The sequence below is a fragment of the Grammomys surdaster genome, unplaced genomic scaffold, assembly GCF_004785775.1.
Source record: "Grammomys surdaster isolate TR1022 unplaced genomic scaffold, NIH_TR_1.0 133, whole genome shotgun sequence".
NCBI lineage: Eukaryota > Metazoa > Chordata > Mammalia > Rodentia > Muridae > Grammomys > Grammomys surdaster.
In genome coordinates, this window is record NW_021604591.1 from 2,712,935 (window position 1) to 2,737,168 (window position 24,234).

The 24,234-nt window shown below is 51.9% G+C and overlaps 1 protein-coding gene across 8 annotated transcripts in view; it reads right to left on the reverse strand.

The window, feature by feature from the left end:
• Positions 1–24,234, reverse strand: part of Dysf (dysferlin) — a 181,044-nt gene that overhangs the window by 50,473 nt on the left and 106,337 nt on the right. For 4 of the 8 annotated variants that reach the window (XM_028762361.1, XM_028762359.1, XM_028762357.1 and 1 more), the window contains 9 exons: positions 21,027–21,208; positions 18,001–18,141; positions 17,377–17,406; positions 16,164–16,193; positions 8,475–8,576; positions 8,214–8,375; positions 6,169–6,334; positions 5,834–5,910; positions 992–1,054 (listed from right to left, as the gene is read on the reverse strand). In XM_028762361.1, the coding sequence (XP_028618194.1) occupies positions 992–1,054; positions 5,834–5,910; positions 6,169–6,334; positions 8,214–8,375; positions 8,475–8,576; positions 16,164–16,193; positions 17,377–17,406; positions 18,001–18,141; positions 21,027–21,208 (953 nt within the window). The remainder of the gene's footprint in view (positions 1–991; positions 1,055–5,833; positions 5,911–6,168; positions 6,335–8,213; positions 8,376–8,474; positions 8,577–16,163; positions 16,194–17,376; positions 17,407–18,000; positions 18,142–21,026; positions 21,209–24,234) is intronic. The other 4 variants (XM_028762363.1, XM_028762362.1, XM_028762360.1 and 1 more) reach the window with 1 other exon arrangement.

Sequence of the window (24,234 nt, forward strand, 5' to 3'; positions counted from 1 at the left end):
AGGGGAGGGGAGAGGGCAGGAGAGGGGAGGGGAGGGGAGGGAAGAGGAGAGGGGAGGGAAGGGGAGGGGAGAGGGGACAGGAGGGGAGGGGAGGTGGCATTTCCTGGTAAGAATTATACTCATAAAAAAAGAGGTACTCTATAGATAATAGTAACAAAGGCTACAAAACACCTAGGAATAAATTAAATGACTAGACTTATAGACAATAAACTAAGCCTAGCAATGTAAAAGGGGACAGCACTGGGAATTAATAAATCAAGTGTCCAATAATTAGTATATAGTACTTTGAGATGCTCCATGCTACATTCAGCCATACTTTAAAAATAGTGGGAGAGCATTCGCATTGTATCTTTAAGCTTTTTAATGCACATTATAAGAAAGGCCAATGATTCCAATATTGTAAAACCCAAAGTATAAACAAGTACATAAAATAACATGGACACATCTAAACAGCTTTAGCATTGAATGGAGATGCTGATAGCTCTGTTTTCTGTATTTTCACAAAAGGTAATTCAGAGAGAAGCCTGAACATGGTAGATCAGCAGATAGAAAGAACGTAGCCCTACTAGGTACACAGTGCTGACATTGTCCCAATCATCTGGACTCAGAATGTACCAGGACCACCGAGAGTCCTCAGCCCATCATACTCACGTTGTGAGAGGAACAGGGAAGGCTAGCCTGCAGCCATTTGAAGAGACTTCCTAGGCCCAGGTCCCAGAGGGCAGAGTTGAAGCTAGGGGGCTGCCTGCCTCCTCTGGCCCTGGCAGCCACACCCAACCCCAGCCCACATAGGTAACCAGGACTGAAGTATGGTTCAGGAGGTCAGGAGACTAAGCAGAGACAGAGATTTCTAGGGTTTGCACCCCAGAGCTTCCTCCCGCCCCTCCATGAGCACACCAGGATCAGGAAGAACTCCTCTCTTCCCTACCCCTCGTTCTTATTCCCAGACACACAAAGAAAATCAAGCCAACAAATAGTGAACAATACATACATGAGGACTGGACGGAGAAGGCGTCAGGTTAGTGGGGCCCAAGCTTGACAGCCCGTCTGCAAGCTACAAATTAAACATGCCAGTTAGCTTAGTGACAGGATTCCAGGGTGAGATTTGAGGGCCCGTGAGAGGGAAGGTTGGCCAGTTCTGAGGGAGTAGGTTTTCCTTCACTCCCTCCCTCTCTCTCTCCCTCCATCCCTCCAGGCACCCTCTGCACCAGCTGTGGGAAGAGTGTGCTATCCCCAGTTGGACATGCCTGGCTCCATGGCCCAACCATTTATGTGACCTTGGACAGTTCCACAACCTCCCTGAATCCCAATGACCCAGAGCAACAGTGAGTGGTGAGTCAGAGTTTGAGTATGAGGGAGTCCTTGCCAGCCTGGTTGGTCTCCTGCTGCTGTTTTATTTTACAGCCTTTGGTGCCACACTTAAAGGTGCCACCTACTCAGCCACTCTTTCTGCCTTTCTCAAATCTGCCTGCTCCGAAGACATTTCCAACCCCCACCATCCCTCCTTCTGTCACTAACATACCCATACCTGCCGGGCAGGGTAGCCAAGGAAGGACAAAGCTCTCAGCTTCCATCTCCCAGAAGTAGGGGACCACCCCAGACCTACACGAAGGAAGCTGAAGGAGTCTCACAGTACAACCTTGCTGCCTGTCCTAGAAATGGCTCCCCACCATTAACCCCCACTTGACATCTTGAGGACTGTAATTATCTTACAGGAGAGTCTCAGATATACTTTGAAGTCATGGCAATGGGAGGGTAGGGCTTAGATAGATGAACAGCAGAATAGCAGGTGGGGAAAGTTGGACAGAGGGGTAGAGGAAAAAGGAAACAGCAAATGGGAGAGAGAGAGAGAGAGAGAGAGAGAGAGAGAGAGAGAGAGAGAGAGAGAGAGAGAGAGAGAGAGAGAGATTAGAAAACAGGCCCTGCAACAGGGGAAATGGGAGGTGAGGCTGGAGAAGTCAGGGGGCACTGGGGACCCACAGCCACCCGCACCAACCTCCCTCTTCAGTGATCCAGAGCCTCCAAGAAGACCCTGAAAAAGGTGAATCTCAGGCCAGACTCCCTTTCTATACAGGAAGAAAGGCTTAGGGCGGAAGTGTAGGAGAGGCCCTGTGGAGACCTGGAGTGGGCTTTAGATTCTCTTTTCCTTCTGTAGAGGAAGCATTACTAAGGAGCTCCAGAGCCCAAGTCTAGGAAGGCAGGCAGATTAAAGGGCAGCCAGCCACCAGCCAGGGCTGCTGGCCAATACTAGGTACAGTAGGACCTTCTAGAATAGACTGGTACATGCCACCAGCAGACCCCAGATGACCAAAGATGGCCCTCTCCCCCCCCCCCCCCCACCCCCCACCTTGCTCTGACCCTTCAGAGGCCTTGGTGTTATTTTGAAATTGTTCCTTTTTAGAGAAGGTGAGAGGGGGACGGGCAGGTCACCAGAGCAGAAGGAACACATGTGGCTAAACATAGCGCCAAAGCCCAGTGCAGCTGCAGAAATTACATGTTCCCCTGGGGCTGTGGCCATAATTTGCTGCTCCAATTCTGGGACTGTGTTTCCACCTTCATGGCAGCCTGAAGACTATAAGTGGAGCAGTGAGCTCCAATTTAGCCTGAGCCTGAGAGCTGCCCACACCTCAGCCCACCATGGGAGAGAAAGTCCTCACCACCTTCTCAGGGCTCCTCCATGCCACCTTCCAGGTGTCTCCTCAGTAATACACATACATAGCACCTTACCACACACACACACCTCACCACGCACACACACATACCTACCACTGACCTTCAACACATACCTACAATAAACATACATACTACCAGACCACATACACACACACCACCTTACCACATGCATACACCACTTCACCCCCCACATACCAACCTTACCACGTATATACACATACTTCCTCATCTCACCTCACACATGCACGCACTTTACCACACACATAGGATCTTACCACATACACACTACTTCATCACATGTGTGTGCACACACACACACACATGCAAAGCCTTACCATATATACATACTCTTTAATGCACACACATATACACATATCTTCTCACCATACACACGTGCGTGTGCATACCACACCCCCAGCTACCAGTCTAAGACCTGCATAGAATATACACAAACACACACACACACCTCATACATATATCCCCATACACACACCACTTGTACACACACACACACATACATATGCATACATGCACACACATCTACATACAACCTTGCTATGTAAACACACATATCATCTCCCAAGATGATATGTTTCTTCATACCATCAAGAAGATGGTATGTTTCTTCCAAATGGTATGTTCAGTAAAAACAGGGCCTAGGCTTCTTCTATCAAAGCAAACTAGTCCCTCTTCCTCCTCTTCCTCCTCTTCCTCCTCCCCCTCCCCCTCTCCATCCCCCTCCCCCTTTTCTTCCTCTTCTTCTTCCACCACCACCACCACCACCACCTTTTTCCTGCCACCTCCCATCCTAGGCAAGGCCAGCTTTGCCTATGTGTTACATCTCCAGGAGCTTAGCTCCTGGCCAACCACCTCTTGTCCACTGCTCCAGAGTATCCATGCGCTCACACAGAGCATGGGCCTAGATCTGGCTCTTGCTCAGGCCCAGCCCTGGTCTGCTTATGTCAGAGCTGCGAGGCTATCTAGACTTGGCCTCTACATTCTCTATCTCTGGCTGTGCTTATAGCCAACAGGACTAAAACAGTCCCACCTTATCTAAGCCTGTGGACACTGAAGGTGGCACAGACAGCAGCAATCTTGTTAGGAATCCCTGCACATAGTTGCAGCTTAGACAGGACTATGACAGGGACAGGAAATGGGAGCCAGGGGTTGGGACTCACTCAGCTACAAATACCCATCAACAAGGAAAGCAAAGTACAAACTCGTACTGACATTATTGTAGAGCCATCTCGAATCTTCACTCAGGTTTCCCTGCTAGGAGACATTCTTCCTCAGATTCATGCAGACAATGGACAAGTTTTCTGTCTATACATATATGCATGCATGCATGCATGCATACATACATACATACATACATACACCTATCCGCCCATCTGTTCACACATCTATCCATCTACCTACCTATTTATCTATCCAGCCATCTGTTCACTAATCCTTCTACCTGTCCATCCATATACCTACCCACTCATTAACTTACTATTGATTTATCCACTCATCAATCCATCCATCCATCCATCCATATTTTTATCCACTCACCTACCAACCTATCTACCTACCCATCTGCTGATTCATCATCCACCTACCTACCCATCCATTTATCCTCCCATTGATTCATCCATCCCTTAATTTATCTACCCGTCTACCTCTATTCACCGACCTATTTATCCATCTACCTATTTATCATCTATCTAGCCATCCATCTATGCATCCATTCATTCATCCACTCACTGGCCATCTAGACAGATTCTCACTGAATACCTCCTCCAAATCAAGTCCTGTGCTGGACATTGGGGACATAAAAAGGAAGGCACCTGGTTGTTATCCTGCATTTAGTCCAGAGAAGATACTGAGACCCAGAGAGACATGCAAGACCTAGAGCTGATGCTGTAGCCAAGACCCTGCCAGAGAAGTGGTTACCAGTAATAAATTGAGTCTCAAATAATGGACTGAGCAAGAGAACAGGCACAAAGATTGTCTCAGCAGACAGAATGCAGGCCGAGATTGATGAGTGTTAGAGGCCTAGAGATAGAGACTGGGGCTGCTGACTCGTTCTCAGCATCTGTGAAAGCACAGAGCAAGACTTCCTGCCTCCACAGTAGCATGTCTCCAGGAGCAAACCCTGGAAGTAGCAGGAAGATGGGAAAGAGGCAGAAAATGGTACTCAGTATCTCCGTGGAAAGCTTCAGAGCTGAGCTCTGGGACCTTGAGGCCAGTTAGCACTCAGCTTTGCTCTCATGTACAAGGCTAAGATTTAATAGGGGGCTTGAAGAGCACAGAGCCTTGCTGAAGGTCACCTGTCTCCCCATCCATCCCTCCAACCATCTATCCAAGCCTCCAGCTCCTCTCTATCCACTGAGGATAGGGTACCATCCTACAGGCTGGGAGGCTCTGCCTCAGGTAGCCTGAAGCTCTAAGAGCACACAAGGCATTATGTGTGTGAGTCTGCATGCACAGTCACAGAGGAGGGTGACATCCTGAAGTTCAAAGTCAGTCTTCACAGTAGGGCTTCGTCAACTCTCTGAGGCCAGTGCTGGATGGTATGAAGAACATCCACAGCTCAATACAGGAACAATGTTCCCTTCAGTAAAATATATCATGGGCTTCCTGACACTTGTCTTGGTATGTCACATGGTCACCAGTGGGCCCTAGGTTGCAGAGTGCCCAGCAAAAGGATGACTGACTACCTGCCCCTCCCCCATATTCTCCCTTCTTGATCCTAGAGGTGGGGGATAAGAAAGATATACTATAGTCCTAAACACAAGATGCTCTCTCTAAGCTACCTCCAAGGTACTGCCAAGCATGAGATCAGGGACTAATCTTCCCTCAAAGAAGAGACAGTCCCTTCCAACTCCCTTCTCCCTGAGGGCTCTCAGGCAGAAATCCTTCAATGCAGCCACAAGATAGATGCTCCATTTTTCCCACATGCTTCCAGAAAAAAAGTTTAGATCTTACCCTAAGGACTACACAACCCTTCCCCATCACAATGGAAGTTCCCCCCTTTGTCCTTCCATCAACCAGCACGCAGCCATCAGGGTATAGAGGGGTGAGTATAACGGCTGTATCATAGTGAAGAGTAGGGGAGGAGCTAGAGGGGATGAGAAGCTAGTGGGGCAGAAGGGAGCTAACATCTCATTTATCCTACCTGGACAGGAATGAGAGGCTCCTTGTCGTCGATGTCAATGAGCACATCTTCCCCAGGGCTGAGTAAGCTCACATCATCTGCAGGGAGAGCAAGTCCACACCTATGAGGGACTCAGCCGGGGGACTGTCACCAGACCCCACAATCTCACCTCAGAGGCAGAGGTGTTTCTCTTCCCACGTTCTTCACCTGTTCCCTCCCCCTCTGCTTCTTCCTCCTATCTTGAACCATGCTTCCCACCCACAAGTAAGAGGTCACTTGGTCCAGATTGCCGACCTGAGGAAAGGATGACCCCTACCTTTGGGCTGGCGCAGCAAAGGCTACTTCCAGCTCCTTACCTGGGCCACCCTGTGGGGATGGACTCTCTGCTGAGTATGGGTCACACAGGAAGTTCTCCAGGGAACGAATGGTGCACTGACCCACCACTGGCCGGCGGCCAAACTGGCGATTATCAATGACCTTGACCACAATAGGGGGACAGTAGAGGTCCTCTCTGGGTAACATCTGGGGAATGGAGAAGAGGGAAGCTCTAAACACGGTCCCAGCTCATTTCTGGAAATCTCAGGGGAAGGAGTAATGGAAAGCTCTCATAGGCAGGACCAAGGACCAAAGAGTCCACAAGAGCCCAAAATCCAAATGGTAGCCAGCTGCCCAGGTGCTGGCCAGTGGGACAGAGGCCACACACCTTTCTGTCTGCTTCCAGCAGCTGTGTGTGAAGGCTCCCCATAGCTTCACCTCCAACCAACCCAGGTCAGCCTGAAGTCTGAGCAACTCTATTTTCTCTGAACCTGCACTGCCCTGGAGGGAGGGGATGGAGTTGGGCTGCAGCTCAACATTTCTTACAGACAGTCCCCCCCAAGTGGATACTCAGAAGTTGGCTTGCAGACCTAGATTCTTCTCCCCCAACCCCAAAAGCACTTTGAACACAACTTGAAATAATTTATATGCACTCCTTCAGTGGCATCTTGGCTGTGCCAAGAGAAGGCTCCCGTTGACAGCCACTGGGCCTGGAATTTCTAGTGTGCTTTCATCTCGCAAACCATTTTCCTTTTCTCAGACTTGACTTACACTGGCCACTGGGCCCCAGCAGTCAGGGAGCTGGAGAGGGCTGGATAGGACTAGAGGGATAAGGAGTGGGAAACTCAGAGTTCAGGGCTTAGGGCAGGAGGGTGGGGCTAAGGACTAGAGTTCTGAAAACTGGGAGGCCAGGGATTGGGAGTCAAGGGCCAAGAGCAGAGGACTGGGAGTAGTGGGGGGGGGGGGGCCGGGGGCTGAGAACTTGGGGTCAGGGTGAGGGACTGGGGGCTGAGAGGTCAGAAGCTAGGAGACCAGTGAGGAAAGGGGGAGGGGTTGGGAGACCATGGACTGAGACCACAATGTGGGTGGGGTCAGATTTGAGGGCTATGGGGATGAGAGCTGGGTAGTCAGGTGTTGGGACCCTGAGAGTTGACTACAGACTAGGAGAACCAGGGCTGAGGAAAGGGAGGCTGGGACTGAAAATCTGGTAGCTGTCTGGAGAGGGTTGGGAGCCACGGTTGTGAACTGGGAGGCAAAGGTAGGAACTAAGGGGCAAAGGTAGGAACTAAGGGGCTGGGCACTGAGGATGTGGAGATGCACACTAAGGGATCAGAGGCTGGGGAAATGGAGACAAGAACTCAAGACTCAGGGGCAGGGCCTGGGAGCTTACGGCTGGAGATCAAGGACTGCAGAATCAAAAGCTGGAAAGCCAAGGGCTTGGACCAGAGGTTGATGGTTGAAAGCCCATGGGCTACAAGGCTCAGGGGCCGGGTGTCTAGAGGTTTAGGAGCTGAAAGCTGAGAACTAGGGGAGCAAGGAGAGCTGGGGAGTTGGAGGCCAGGGCCTGGAGGTTTGGGCTAAGGAAAAGGAAACTGGAAGCTGAGATGGAGCTGACAGCTGAAGGCCCAGTGGCCAGGGATGGAGGCTGAGGAACAAGAACTGGGGAGCTGGGGACAGGAGGTCGATGTTTCCCTGCAGGGCTCAAGCTAAGACAGAACCAGGCAGGAAAACCTGGGAAGGAGGGCTGAAGGTCTGCCCTTGAGGGTCCAGGGAGGAGCCAGACAATGAAAGCCTTCTCTAAAGGAAACGTACTGAGAACATGAGGCTCTGCTGACCCAGAATCAGGCAAAAGGGTGAGTGTGAGCTACACACAGGACAAAATCCTTCAATGAGGAGAAAGCAATTTCTCTATTCATTGGAAAGTGAAATGTGGAGATGATATCACACACACACACACACACACACACACACACACACACACCTGGGCCCTTCTGAGAGCTGGAGCTGAAGCCCAGGGGTGCTGGGATCATGAGGTCACTCTACCCCTCAGGACTCTGGAAGGGAATAGCAAGGAGGTAAGGCTCACCACTTCCATAAACAGAGTGCAAACATCAAAGTTGGGGTTCTTCCGAAGGTTTCTGATGACACAGGATTGCACGGTCTGCCCACCACACTCCACCACGAGGCTGGGGGAGGAGATGCTGGCCATCTGATAGCTCTTCATGTTCCGAAGGCCCCAAGCCAGTATCTAGGGACAGAGGGAGGGGAGAGAGATAGCAGCTGAGAGAGGCTGAGGCAAGAAGTGGGGAGAACAGGCTGGTGGCCTCTGTCCCACAGTCAGGCTCACCTCGATGGCAGTACGCTGGAGAGCTGGCTTGATGTTCTGAGGAACCATGTAGATGTTGGCCTCCCGTTGAGGTGGTGGGTAAGGCAAGTCTGTGTCCTCTGTCTGCAGGAGACAGCAAGTGGAAAAAAAGAGCACAGGGTTGGGGAAGGCCAAGGCAGTAGAATAAGAACAGACAGGCAGGCAAAAAGCAATGACATGCATTGAGAGACACGGGAATGGAGGACAGCGCTTGAAGTGGACAAACAGGGAGTAAAAATGAGGGTACAGAAGTAGCCTCATCTGGGCACCATCCTGTCCAGGATCAGAATGAACACATCTTTGCACAAGGGCAAGGCGGTCCTCCCGCCACATGGGCTCCAGGGCACCACTGAGCTACTTATGTGTTCCTGTCTTTAGCACACATGTGTGCTCATATGAATACATTCATGCTGACACAAGCATGCACACCCTCCTGCCCCATCCTGGCCCATCTATTTCAGTCTCTAAGTCACTTCCCCCAGCCCTGGATCTCCTGCTTCCTCCCCAGCTGAGACACACCCTGGTTTCCACCCAGACATCCTCCAACCCCCAACCCTATAGCCACATCTGTCTTCCCCAAGAACAGAGCTTCCTCATAGGAAGCCAGGAAGAACAGAGCAATGGCAAATGAGACGCAGGGATGTGTGGCCACTGTCCTTATATGACACAGTGCATCATCAGTGCTCCAGAGGAGGCTCCATTACCCGCACAGACCAGGGACGTGTGAGGCGTAAGGTGATACTGGCCTGCTCAGGGCTTCCAAAAAGAGCCGGGCAGGAATCACCAAGAGCTATGTGGGGAGCATGGCACATAAGGCAATAGAGAGAAGTGTGGTCTCAAGTTTATGAACTCAGAGCATGGTGGCTTTGGGTGTGAACACGAGCTCTACCATCCACAAGACGAAAAAGGCCATCCCTCTTTTCTGTCACTCGGCTTCTCCGCATGTGCTATCATTAGCAGAGGTTACTCTCCAGACAGCCACTACCACGAGAGCTGAGAAGTCCATGCCACACAACCATACAGTGTCTGCCTGCATCAAGTAAATACTCACGAGCACTACTAGGCCACTTAGAATAAAGTGCTCTTTTCTTAAGACTTTTGACTCCATGTATTTTATGAGTTTATTAGGTCAAGACACTTCACTGCCACCTAGTGGGAAACCTTCAGAATAAACGCAAATACAGGTTGTACTAGAAATTGTCCCTCTTTGACTATACCACCATTGTGAGTTGCCCATAGAGCACATCCACACACGGAGGTCTTGAATGTTACAAAACAGGCTGCGTTTTAATAAGCATCACAATTACCTGACTTACTCTCCAACAGTCTTGTTTCAGAAAGAATGCTGTGTCAACAGACATTTGCTAGCATGAACGACAAGAGCCCCAGGAACAGAGAAAAAGGCCAGTTTCCTCCCGCCTACATCAAATTTCACAGTGACTCCAGCCACCTCCTGCTCGGTGGTCCACTACCAATACCACACCACCCAGAGCCATGATAATAAGGACCTCAGGTCCAGGAGCAGACAGCCCTGGACTCTAATGCCAGCTCTGTTACTTCCTAGCCATGTGGGTCTGGGCAGGTTACTCAGCAGCAGTGACTCAGTGTCCTCATAAAGACAGGGAATAACAACACACTGAACAAAGTCACTCTGAGAATTAAGCGAGAAGATGAACAAGAAGAGTAGCTGGCACCAGACAGCACTTAGTAAGTGGTGTGACTGTAATTACGGCCACCATTGCTGTCAGCACCATGGTTTTTACCACTAACGTCCAATTGTTCTTCCAAGGGTCACTTGAGGGAGCGTCTTCTAGAACAATGGTGGCTTTGTAACAACCCTTAAACCACCAGGACATAGGTAGAAGCCGGCTAGCTTAGTCCTAGCCCACACAGGAGGTGACATGGTATATGAAGAGTGACAGTCAGAGCTGCCTCTGTGCACACCTGCATGAGAGCTGTGCCCACCACATAGCCCAAGGCAGGTGCCCCCAGCAAGCCTGTGCAACCACCACAGAAGCTGGGCACTGCAACACCAGCCATGAGCTGCAGGTGGCTGTGCAGCAGGGTGGCCTATTTTAAGGGCCAAGTTTTGTGTGGCATATTCTGATGCCCAACCTACTGTGGGACCAAGGCCAAAAGGTAGGGGTTAGCAACAGGAAGTGTTAGCCTCTAAGCTTTGCCAAATGAGGAGGCAGGACAATCTTCCTCACCCAGCCATTCATTTCTTTGACAATCACCAAAGGAAACCATCAGCTGGCTGTGGGCTAGGCTCCACCTTCCCCAGAGCACTGTGTGATGGCATCCTCTGTAAAGCCTGAGAACCAGACTCCCCACAGTGGGAGCCCACTTCTCCAGTAGGATGGAGACAAGGAGGCCCAAGCAGGTTAAGAGCTGGTATAGTACCGTCTGGAGGAGGCCCTGCAGGAAGAAGGCAGGGGCGCACAGCTGTGGAGCCAGCCACGTGGAGGCAGGAGGAAGAGAAGCAGAGAGAGGTTAGACGACACTCAGGGACCACTTCCATAGCGTGAGGACACCACTCTCATCTCAACACCGTCCCCAGGCCTCCCACAACACGCCTGCCCTATGCCACTTGGCCACAGACACTCAGGATCCCGCTCTTGATGGCCTTCTCTGCCCAGTCTTTAGGACATCGTCCAGGTCCAGTCCTCCAGTACAATGCTGTGTCACATGTGCCACACTACCCAGAGCTGGGTACACAGAGCTGTGACTGTGCAGTCAGTCCTTGGTGTTCTCCAGGTCCCTGGCCCCATCTCACCCCAGCCTTCCAGTCCTTCCTTCAGTATCTGCCTTTCCACCCAGGGTTCTCTATCCATCCACACTGTTTCTCTGAGTCCCCTCCCTGCCTGCACCTTCCTCCTCTCTGCCCTCTGCCTTTGCTCCAGCACCTCTTCCCTGGAAATGTCTCTCCCGAGTTAAGGTCGGCAGCCCAAGGTCGCTTGTACAGTCTCACCTCTCCCGTCCCTTGTCAGCACTTGCCAGCTGAACTCGGTGTCTCTTCTAAAGCCACATACTCAGTTCCCTCTTCCTCTCAAGGATGAATCTGCCAGGCTACCTCCAGCACTTCCTCCCTGAGCTCTGCAAAGCTGTCATCTTTGCTCAGAGGCATTCTGTCCTTGGTGTCTCCCCCAAGCCCACTGCCGTGTTCTTAGCATCTCTACTCAGTTGACCCAAGCCTTCTGGTAGCCTCTCACACTTAGCTTGGCCAATGATAGCATTTTTATCCATCTCCCCAATCATCTCAATGTCACCTCATACATCGCCCCAGCACCCACCACAACGGTCAGTGTCACCTTTGGCTCCCCCTTCCTGCCTTACTATGTCGGATTGGTCACCAAGCACTGCTGACACTTTCCCTAAATCTCTATCCTATATGTTTTCTCTTGCTACCCATCCCCTCCTTCCCCTTCTCCCTCTCTCTTCCTCCCCCCAACCACATGTTTCCTTTTTCCTCCCCGATGTCCAGTGACCCATTCTGTGGTCTCTTTGCTTCCAGTTCTGCCAACTTCCTCAGCTAACAAAGCCTACGACACGCTGTGGGGGTGAAGTGAGGATGTCACTCAAGGGACGCTGTCCTCAAGACACTTGAAAAGCCTGAAGGGGCCCCCAAGACCCTTCATCTTCCGGCCACTCTTGACTTCTCTCACCACATGACTTTTCCCTTCAGGATTCCCAAAGAGTGGTTAGCCACCCCTGGAATATTGTCCTTCTTAGGTAGAGGCGCTGTGTTCTCTTTAACCTTTGGACTCAGCACTCGCCATCCGTCTGTCTGAGATACAGTCTGTCCCTCTTCATCTGGACACTTCCTGCTTGGACTGTATATGTCATTTAAATCTTCCTTGGTGACCTAAGCTTACTATGTTCCAGTGTCTCCGTGGCCCCCATATCCTCTGTCCTCCCGACCTTCATCCCACTGAAAGACACATCACTCACCCTGAGCCATTTCTCTGTTTGTCATTGTCCCTAGCTAACCAGCAACTCTGAGTTAATGAGCAGTGACTGTGAAGAGATACCATGAGTAAGAGGGGGATTGAGCAGAGGTAGGAGAGGGTGAAGAAGTGGCTCTCCCTTACTCTATTGCCACCTGCTCTGCCGTCATCATCAGGTCCTCTCTGAGCCCTTGCTAGGTGTGCCTGCTCATGGCTGAGACAGTTCCCTTCACTACCTTCTGGAACATGGTACAGACTTCAGGGTCTACCTCATCTTTCCTCCAACTTCTCCAAACACTCCAGAAACTTCTTATAGCCTTGCTCTCTGACATCTGTTATACCTAAATGACTCCTATAACATATACGGACAGACACACACCCTACCCAACCACACACACACACACACACCCCTCACATAGTTCCAGTGAACCTAACCATCCTTTGTTCATCTCACTCAAGAGGTAAAACAGAGCCTGGGCCAGCTCCTACTCCTCAATTTCTTCCTGGCTCAGCCTACCTAGGGGGCCCAAAGCTGTCTCTCCAGGACAGTATGGGTATTGTAACACTTATCAAAACAGGACAACATATCTGCACCACCAGGAAGGGAGGGCCAGACTTCAAAAGCAACCAAAATGTCTAATTGGCTGTCTCACTAGTGACAGGGACTGAGGTGTCCAGGTCCCAAGGACAGGCCAATACCACAAGCCTGGTCAGAGGCAGCCATATTAACCCAACTCCTGTGCCTGCCCTGAAGACAGAACAAGGTGGGGGTTCACAGGTGGGCAGGGTGTTGACCAGGCCAGCTCAGACCCAGATATCCAGGAACATTTGAGGATCTCTTCCCACCAATAGAAGCTACTCTTAGATTCCTCTCGATCTGTATATCCCAATGGCCAATTCAGGACAGAGAGCTGAAGCTCCCAGATACACTCCTAGTCCTGGGTGACAGCACATCAGACATTTGTTCCTTTCCAGGGCAGTGCAGGTGTTGACATGCCTCTGCATCCAACTAGACTGCCCTGTCCCCAGTAGCCCTCAGACTCCCACCTCACCCAAGGGGCCCACATTCTGGTTCCTTGGGGAGCTGCAGGCAGGGGGCAGCCAGGCAGCAGGAGGCTCTATTGTCTGTTGGCCCCACCCCACTCATTAGGAACAACATGCTGGTCTAATTACACTTCCCAAGAAAATAGTGTTTCAAATTAAGGCCTTGGGGGAGGAGGAGAGGGATGGGGGGCACTGGGCTTATTTTCCTGATTGCAAAACACCAAATGTTTCCCTTCTAGTGGATGCTGGGGTGCAGGAGTGAAACTGGGCTAGGTCTCAGTATAAGCTATATACCCTGCTGCCTCCAAGATTTGTGAAGGTGTAAGGGTAACAAGTTGGACCACTATTTTGTTGGTACAACGGCCACAAAGCATTGCAGCCCTCTACAAGGGCATCCCTTACCTCGGAGCAGGAAAGAAGAGGGACAACTAGCAGTGTCCTTTGGACAAGTCAAATCCCCCAGCCCCTGGATAAGGTCTTCCTCTATACATGTTCCCAGTTCTAAGAGTCCCAATAGCAAGGAACCCCAACACTTCGCCTGCCGTGTGTGTGCAAGTGCGCATGCGTTCTCGCTAACATGTGCCCGTGCGTACCGCCAGTTCTCGGGAAATCTAAAATTGCAGTTGCTTTGAACTCATTCCCCTTGGCAGCCTGAATTGCCTTTGTTCTCCAGACCAAAAAGAAAGGGGAGGGACTCAGAAGGGGGGAAGAGGTGGGCCAAGGAGGGCACAGAGGAAGGATGAGACAAGAAGGGGGTAAGAAGCTCAAAAACTGGGAGGAGAAAGGCCAAAAGGCACCGGGCCCACAGGGCAGCCTGACTTCCCCACCTGGAACTCCACAGAGTGGTAATCCCCTGCAGAGAGCCTGGGAGAGGGGCTATTGCTGTTTCTGGGATGTCCCTAAACCCCTACTGTTGCTCAAACCCAAGGCACTGCTTCCAAAACATTCCTGCTCCTCCCTTGTTTCAAATACAAGTTCACTGTCTCCTCTTCCGGGACCTATCCTCTGTCCTGCTTCAGAAGCCATTCATGGGGGCAGCCAGCCCCAAGCCTCACTTAAAGGCCCTTCGTAGTCTCAAGGGCATGTGTGGCTGTCTCCGTACCTCACTGTGCTAGCAGTAGGGTCTGCCTGGACTTAACCACTGTGGGGACACAGCCTCTCTGTTCCTCCTGGCCTGTCTCCAGCAGGCCCCCACAACAACAGCTGTCTCAGAGGCCTCCCCACCAGTCTCTCTTCAAAAGTCTGGCTTTACAGCCTCTGCCCTGCAGGCCGGCACACCTCCACTTCTGCTCTGCCCCCAGACTCCCAGAAGAGTGGGCCCAGTGTGCACAGGGAATGGACTGGGAGGTTGGAGGAAGCTAACAGGGGGGCCAGGCAGGTGCTGGGCCACCTCACAAAAAAGACAGAAAAACTCTGCTGGGTCAGCAGGCTTTCTGTAGGAGCAGAGCCACGGGGGCAGTGACCTGCCTCCTCTCAGCCTCTGAGGAGCCTTAAAACTGAGTAAGTCCCAAGTTCTTGGCAGAAGACTCAGCCGTCAGCCAGGGGAAGTGTGTTGAGCTCAGGGCTAAGGGTTGCACTGGCACACTCTGGGTTAAAGGGCATAACAAAGTCGTCTTATAGGATGGGTCTCCCTGGGCCTAGAACCCTTTGAACCTGCCGGGCTAGCCCTATCTGTGTCCAGCAGACTCCTAAGGATCATCCTCCCCTGGCCCTGCTGACCACAGGATGCCTCAGCAGGCGATCTTGCCAGCCCTAATGTTCAGCCCTTCAGGGTCTGGCCCTTAGCTGCAGTTTTGATTTGCTTCCTGACAGTCAGGCCACAGCCGCATCCTTGCCCTGAGTCCGAGCCCCAGTTATTCCATATGGCACATCCGGTCATGAAAGATTCTGAGTCTGTCATAACTCATCCCTAGACTGGGTCCTCTTCAGCACAGCCTGTGGGTTTTGGCTTGGGTTCTATGTTGCCTTCCAAATCGGCAGTCTCTCCGCATGGCCGCCAGAAGCAGGAGGCCGCCTGTCAGGCGCGAAGAGGGCCAGCAGCTGGCAGGCCCCCACCTCTGCCTGGGAGTGAAAGGAAGTGAGGGAATGGGGTGGGGTGGGGGGACTACAATCCCACATCCTGACTGATCCTGAACTTCAAGTCCAAATTGCACCGAAAATGTCAAGTGGTATCCGCTCTCAACCCAGGCCAGGGAGTCCCTGACTCCCTGACGGAGGACATGGACGGCCTTTTCCGGCTCAGCCTCCGCCCTAAGCTCGCCTTCCCATCCGACTTCGTGCTGCACCTAGGCCCCTGTACCAAACATGTGTGCCTCCCGCCTTCTTCAGTGCTTTGTCCAAGTCTCCTAACTCTGCCTCCACCACCAGAAAGGTTTCCTGGGCTACTCTGGCACCTGCCGAACATTTTATTCTTGAAAATACGCCATCTGCTACTCAACCAGACAAAATTCAGGATTGTCATTCAAGTGATCTGTGTATGTCTGGACTACTAAGAGGGTGTCAAGACTCTGGGGCTAGAATCACCTCACAGGATGTACCCTAAGTAAGTGTGGACCCACACCAAGCAAAAGGACTAAAATCTAAATCAGTTACCCTCTAACATGAGCTGGGAAGGCTGGCCTTTATCTCCCTCCTTCCAGGTCTACCACCGACCCCCACCCCATCCTTGGGTTCAGCTTACCTCATCCAAAATCCTTGAAGTTTCATGCATCTGTGATGGGCCACATCCGGGAGAGAGTGGGAGAGCCAGGGAAGCAAAGGGTCTCAGTTAGTATCCAGAAGCACCGACTGAGACAGAGACGGCACTCACAGAAAGCCCCACCACCAAGGGTGAGCATGCTGGCTACCTCACCACGCCCTCCCATATGAAGAAGGGGCAATGGACTATGAGAAAGTCAGATCCTCTTCAGAGGTGATGGGAGGGAGAACATCAGACGGGAGGTGGGAGGGACCTGGGACTCTGTGTAGCAGCCCCTGGAGGAGTCTCAGACAAAGCTGTGGAATTGTACTGTGGACATGGGAGCCACAGAAAGCCATCTGGAATCCCCAGGAGAAGCAGAGCTGAGGGCCCAGCTCTGGCAAAACAAGGGGGAAGATTGGCAGGAAAAGATGGGGAGAAGCAAGTGTGTGGGAGGGGCTTGTGTGGTTACAACACACAATGCAGCTGCAGCTGAGCACCGTCTAACGTGGAACAAGGAAGCAAATAAACCTGAGACTCAACACAGGTTTTTCTACCAGGACTTCCAGAGGCAGGAAGACGACCAAGGGGACATTGTCAGCAGAGAAGAGGGCAGGGTCACATGGGCTAGGCCAGTGCGGTACCTGAAATTCCCTGTGCATCAGAAATTTCATGGGGCTGGGTGAGGTGTGGGGTGCTTGGCCTCTACCCTCAGATGACCAGAAGTGGACCTAGAAATTTGCCTTTCTAACAAAACTGGGCTGCTCCCACATTTTTGTCATGGCCTGAGCCCGTGGTCCTCAGCCTGGGCTGCACGTGGTATTGGAAGGCCCTGAGCCTGGGTCACATCCCCAGAGGCTGTGGTAAAACTTGCACACCGATGAATGTTAAAGCCATCATGGTGAGTCTAATGCACAGCACAGCACAGCACAGAACCCCTAGATGGAGGACACTAGTCTGGAACTCACGATGCTCAGCTACCTCCAGGCAGGTGGTACCCATGCTGGTCATGGAGCCACTGAATAAGATGAGGACTTCTAAGATGTTAATTCTAGATTCACAATGGACACAACTCCACCTGCCCTGGGGACACACTGAGGCATCTTCTACCTGAAGGAGCTTCCTGGTGGGCTAAGGCAGGACCTGATAACTGGCCCCCTATATGTAGAAGGGTCTGCAAATACCGGGAGACTGGAAACATACGAACAAGACTTACCTCAAAGCCAGGAATGTGATGGATGGCTGGCTAAAGAAGAGAGAAGGTGTCAGTCACGCTTACCTATTCCAGCTCCTCATCTCCACCCTCATTTCCACACCCATAGTCAAGTAGGGTTCAAGCCAGAGATATGGGCTATCACAAGCTAAAGAGGCAATAGGCTGTGTCCTCCAGACACCCAGAGCTGCTGTCAGAGCAGCTTACAAACAAGGTTCATATGGAACCCATGGCAAGCCTGGGGACAGCACTCAAAACAGCCTGGTGTTTTTAGAGAATGGTCCTAGTTACAAGATCCAGAGCCAGACCATGGCCCAGCCACTGCCCTTACATGTTCCCGATACCCACTCACTACACCTGAAGCCTCTTGCCCCAACTACACAGGCTCCAGGAAAACACGGGGGGAGTGACCCAGGAAGAAAAACTGAAATCATCCCAGAGGCCAACAGTCCACCCTCTCTACCCTCAGATGGATTGTGTCCCGACACAATCAGAAAGGGTGGACAGCATACGTGTCAGTATGAGAGCTCACTTCAGTTACTACTGAGTGCAGCATGTGGACAGCCCTGTCACCCTTGGCCTGTGCCCTAGCTGGGCCTCCCAGGCCTGGACAGTGGCCAGCCTTACCTTCTCTCTCTGGATAAGCTCGAATGCTGCCAGCAGCTCACCAGCAGGCTGGCTGCCCCTGGTCAGTGGGAACCAAGCCAGGCGGGGCATCCGTTCCAGGCTTGGCTGACAAATACAGCGACCCATGAACTCGTCAGCGCCCTAGACGGGTATAGAAAAGGAAAAGTTTGTATCTTCCTTCAGCCACCTGGGCTAGAGAGGGCCCCAGAAGTCAGGGCAGCCTCTTGTGTGGAATGGCAAGCACTGCCCTCTTGGGGGGAACTGTGAGGACAAGATGTTAGCAGCCTCGAGCCACGGCACTGGGATGGGATTCCTCCAAGAGTTGAGAAGTCCTTCTATATGTCCAACTAGTATTCCCCATGCTTTTGCTTAATCCATCTCTGAGGTCATCAGAGACCAGGGAAAAACAGGCTGCCTATATTTTCTTAACAGCCTCATTTGACATGTCAGGGGCTCTCATGTCACTTAACTGTGTTTCATCCCTAACTTCTCCATTTTTTGGATTTAAAAAAAAAAAATTGATCCTGATTACCAAAGTGAATCTTACTAAAATGATGTCTTCACCTCCCAAGTCTTGAACCTGGATCCCTCCTCTGCTTCAGCTGCCCATAAGACAGAGTTCAACCCCCCTCAGTCACTGCTTGTCTTTTCTTCCTGGCCTACTTCCATGCCCATTCCTCCTCCTCCCCCGCAGCCCCTCAGCCTCCCCTGGCTCTTGTTCCCATGCCTTTACGGTGGTGCCCACCTCCCCCGACACCCCTCAGGCACAGTAGACAGACTACCCGTCGCTCACAGGGCAGTCTGCAGAACCAGGCTGCAGACAGAGGGTGGTGTAGGCATCACAAGCCCTCAGCCCTTGCCCAGGAGAGGAGTTGGGAGACAGCCCTGACTGTTATCATGCCACAATACAGAAGGGCCTCAACTTCTCCGTGAGTCATCCTGGAATGGGCACCAGCTCGAGCACTCACACCACGCTAATGACAATCCAGAATTATCACTCAGAGTAGAGCGTAGCTCAGTACTGGGAAGGCTCTGGGGCTTCTCAGGGCCCAGCGTAGCCCCCTTAGCTGCTGAGTCCTGCAGAGGGGTGGGGCTGGCAAGGCAGCAGAGATCAGGGTAATGGTAATTCTAGATTCACAATGGGCACAATTTGCCGGGCGGTGGTGGCGCACACCTTTAATCCCAGCACTTGGGAGGCAGAGACAGGTGGATTTCTGAGTTCGAGAGTTCAAGGCTAGCCTGGTCTACAGAGTGAGTTCCAGGACAGCTGGGGCTACAGAGAGAAACCCTGTCTCGAAAAAAAAACAAACAAAAAACAAACAAAAAACAAAAAAAACAAAAACAATGGACACAATTCCATCTCATTCCTGGAACCACCACTACCTCAGGATAGACCATGGTTCTCCCTTGCCTCTCTCATAGCCTGGCAAGCATGAGAAGGGCAGCTTGGAGCAACATTTCCAGAAGATTCTTCTCAATGGGTCTTTGTGGCTAGCCATCCAGGGACAAAGCAAAGAGGACCCTGCCTGTGTAGGAAGCAGCAGTGGGATGGAGAGAGAGGCGCAGTTCAGAAGACATTTCTAGAAAAAGTTGTCATGGCAGGGTGTGGGTGAACAGGCCTCCAAAGGGCTCTGGCTCAGCCTGGGAACCTACCAGTCCGGTGACTCCCAGGTCCTGTTCCTCTCCTCCTCCTGACCCACAAGCACCAGGACCTGTATGCTTCCTTCCCCTTGTAGGGAAGTCATTCCCTAGTGACACTCCATCCGGTTGCTCTCTGTCCTTGCGCTCAGCTTTTTCAAGAGCTTCCAGGTCAGAATCCCCAAATCAGACCTGCACTGCCCACTGCCAGCTTCTGGCATCATTTGGGGGGCACCTTACACAGCATCACCCTCACCCCCCCATGGCTGCCACGCCTTCTCAGGACCTCTGATATGTAGCCATGGCAACTCTTACTGGAAACATCTTCCAACCACTCCTCCTTGTCACTGCACTGCCTGCCAAACCCGGCCTCTCTACCTAGTCCTCTTTTTCTGGTCCCACATCGCCTCCCTGACTTAAAGCCACATTCTGAGCCCAATCCCCCAGCTCTCCTCATTCTTTCTCTTCCTCATCCAGCAGCCCCCACGTTTGCTAGAATGTCCGCATGGTGTCAGGATTTAGTCTTCACCACAGCTTGCCCTGATATTTTGCTCAGCACTGTCTTACACTGAAGCATAAGCCTCCTTGTTTTGTTTTGTTTTTTTGGCAAGGTCTCGAGTAACCCAGGTTAGCCTCAGATCTGATAGGTAGTCATCTAGGACCTTGAACTTCTGATCCTCCTGCTTCTACCTCCCAAATGCTGGGATTACAGGCATGTGCCACCATGCCCAGTTTATGCAGTGCTGGGATCGAATCCAGGGCTTTGTCCATGCTAAGCAAGGACTCCACCAGTTGCATCCCATACATAGCACACAGCCGCTGCAGTAACTTAAACAGGATTTAAAGCTCATTTTCTCCATTGGTACAACTGCATTTCAAGTGTTCCCCAGTCATACGTGGCTGGTGGCTCCCAGACAGCATAGCCAGAACCCCATGGAAAGGCCCTGCCTGTACCACAGGGCCACATGGTGCTCCAGATACTCTGTCTCACCTAGAGGGTTCTTCACACTGAGCGTCTCAGGTCCCACCTAGACAGCAAACCTCAGGCAAGGGGCCTCTCAGCCCGGTTCAGCAAAGTGCTTGATTAGTAATTGTGGGAAGAAGGGGCAAGATAGATCTGGAGAAAAGCCAGCTATTGATCGACAACTCTGTGTGCTTTCAAGATCTGATGATCCCCTCTCTCTGTTTGATTAGCCATGCCTTCCAAGGATCATGGGACACTGGCTAGCCATCTATTTTATTTTAAACTCCTCTACAATTATTTCAGTGAGCAGTCAGGGGGAAGGTCACCTGTTCAAAGCTTGGGGACCTAACACTCACAACATAGCTTTCCTCAGGGTTCTGAGGATAGGCAACAAAGGGGAGAGGTCGCAGGTGAGCATACTCACATATGTGTCATGGTCATACAGCTCCACCACAATGCTGGGCGGCTGCTCGGAGACACTGGCTGGCTCACCAAAGATCTCTAGCTCATAGAAGATGAGGGTTTGATCCCAGGTGGGGTTCAGGGTGTTCTTCTCCACCACTGTCTTCTGGCTTTGATGCAGGAAGGAGACGATGGCGTAGGGATCTGGGTGGGACAGGTGAGGAAGGAGACAAACCTCAGCTGGTGGTTCAGGAGTTCCACAGCCACAAAGCCAGAGCATGGTTGTGGCCGTCATTCTGGAAGAATAACACGCAAGCCAGAACCATTTCTGAGGCCATTCTGCCATTTCTGAGGCCAGCCATAACCACGTGGAGACGGAGATGGCCTGAAACTTCAAACCTTCCCTTTTTCCATCCCTACCTGGTCACCTGGCTGGGGTGTACCAGAGAAAGTGGGTTCCTGGGTAACCCATTCATTTATCCAACAAGCCTTTCCAGAGTGTCTTCTGCATGCCACACTAGGGAATGGGAGCTTGGGACATAATTGGAGCACAACATAAAATACCTTCCCAAATCAACGACAAATTGAATGAGAACATGGAAGGATAAATACAGTGGGCAGGAAATACGTTCGTGGTAGATCTGGGTTCTTTGAGGAGGGCAAAGGTATACAGCTTAGGATCCCTAAGATGCCATCAGTCAGACAGGACCAGTTTCTTTCTTCAGCAGTTGCCATACAGAGAACAGACAGGAGATGCACACATGATAGCATGAACCAGTTACAGGCTATGGTACTGTTACAGGCAGAGCTGACGCTATCTTAGGTGGATGCAGAGTCAAGAGCTGCCAGGCACTGCATAGTGTGAGCTCCTCACTGGCCCAAAATTCCCGAGCAGCCTGCCAGCCCCAACAGCCTGGGATTCAGCCAGTCATTTTCTCTGCCTTGTCCAGTGGAAAGTTGGTATGGTTGGAGCAGATTCTAGAATGGTGGCCCTCAAATGTGAAGGTACCATGGAATCACCCAGAATGTTTTCACAGTTCTCTTGCACATGTGACACAGCAGAATTGGGTAGGCTCCTTATCTTTCTAGCAAGTTCCAGGCAACATTGTGGGAAACCAGCATGAGGTCTATGGGATGTGTGAGAATTGGAAAATGGACAGAGGGCTTGAGGGTTATCAGTTTAGGGGTGGGACTCTGTCCATTCCAAATGACAGTTGCTTAGGGCACATGAACAGGAAGCTTGACCTGGATGTCCGAGAAGACCATTCACAGGACCCTAACGCAGCTCATGCCTTCAGCCCCAACCCTATCCAAAATGCCGAACCCCCAGGCCAGCCCCAACACAGCCATTAACTTCCCATGAGACCAAAGAGCACTCCCGTGGCCTCAAAAGGCTCAGAGCTGTCCAAACAATCCCATGCCAGACTGGGAACTGGGCCAGGCTTTCTAACCATAAGGAAACCAAGAGACAAACCAAAAGCTCTACACAGAGGTGACAGAGAGGTGGCTGGCACCGAGTGACTATAGAAGATGTGGGAAAGTGAGGCAAGAACAGAGCTTCCACTTGAGGTGGACAGCAAGGTCCGATGCCATGACAGCCCCTCAGGAGCCAGCTGCAAGTGTGAGGGCATCCAGATCACAGTCGGAAGCACTAGGTACTTGTGGGAGAACCACACTGGGTTACCTGATGGGCACTGAACCTGAGTCCAGCCTGCTAGCTCAGGAACTGAGGGGCAGTAGAGGAATTGTGGAGAGCATCCCCTGGGATACTGGCTTTGAACCTGACTCTGTGGTTGGAAGAGGGCAATGGGATGTCCTTAGCGGAGAGAGAGACTTCCCCGGGGGAGTGCCTCCCTGGCATAGGACTCCCACACCCACACACAGGTCCTGGCAGGCTGGCCCCAAGCCCTCTTCCTTCAGCCCCTGGCAAGGCCTGGCGGCGTCTGTGCATTTAATGAAACCGTCTGGCTGTGATACCATCAGCTCCAAGCTCGGCAGAGAACCTCTCCCAGTTCCAGTAAGGGAAGGAGGGCGCGTTCCGATAAATAAAACCATATTAGAGAGCCGGCGAAAAGGCCTCTTTTGTTCCCACCCCTCACCCCCCTATGCTTCCCAACGCTTTATTTTTATAAGCGTGCGGGCCCCAGACCGACCGCGTTTACACAAAGGTCACAATTGCACATTGTAGCGGCCATGCACGTTGTATTGCTGTTGGCAGCACCCCCCACGCCGGCCTCCTAGCAGGCTGGCTCTTTCCAGCAGTTCAGGCAATGAGCTCAGCACTAGGGGGGACAGTCAGGGGGCAGCTCACAAACAAAACTCACCCAGACCCACACGCATACACCCCACCCACCCATGGGAGGAACAAGGACAACAAAAGCATTGTAAAGAACAGACCTGGAGGCCTTGGGCCTCAGACACTGGGCTACTGTGTGCCCAGGGCCCAGCCTCCACTACCACCCCCTGCCCATCTCCCCATTCCCACCCCTGCAGAAGACATAAGCAGCATAAGGGGGATGGACTGACAGACACATCTTCTGTCAGGAGGTTGGGTCAGAGAGGAAGGGCCAGGTCCCCATGTTCATCGTCCAGCCAGCCTGAGGGCTTCAGGACCCAAAAGCTACAGCAACCCCCCAAGGTGGGGCATGTTTAAACAGAACTCTCTGAGGAGCACATGCTGCCTTTGGAAGGCTCCAGACATAGGCCACTTGAGGATACCACCAGCTTCCCTCACAGGAATTTGTCACCAAGCCCCAAATAGGAGAGTTTTGTGTATGGGTCCAGAGCTTTGCACCAGGGTGTTGGGCCATTCCTGCTGGTCAGACCTTCCTGAGGTAGTTTACACTTGCATACCCATCAAACAGCCAGAGTACCAGAGCAGAGGCTGTGAGTGACAGATCCAGAACTAGCCTGAGATCCCAGGTGGCTGGGGTTGGCCTGAGTCCCAGTCAGGTACTCTATGCCATCCCCATAGGAAAGGAAGGGGTGATGTACCCCAGAAATCAAGACAATGCAAGTTCAACTTATGCCATAGCAATATTGCTACTACAAAATCAGGAAGGACAGGTGCCATGATGGTGCCTGCCTGTGACCCTGGTACTAGGGTACTGCAGACAGGAGAATTGGGAGTTCAAGCGTTCTTTCTTATTGGGAGCTACATAGTGACCCTTCAGAAAGCAGCTGGGAAGGACGCCCTGAAAACATAAAACTGTAACCTTTTCCTCACATTC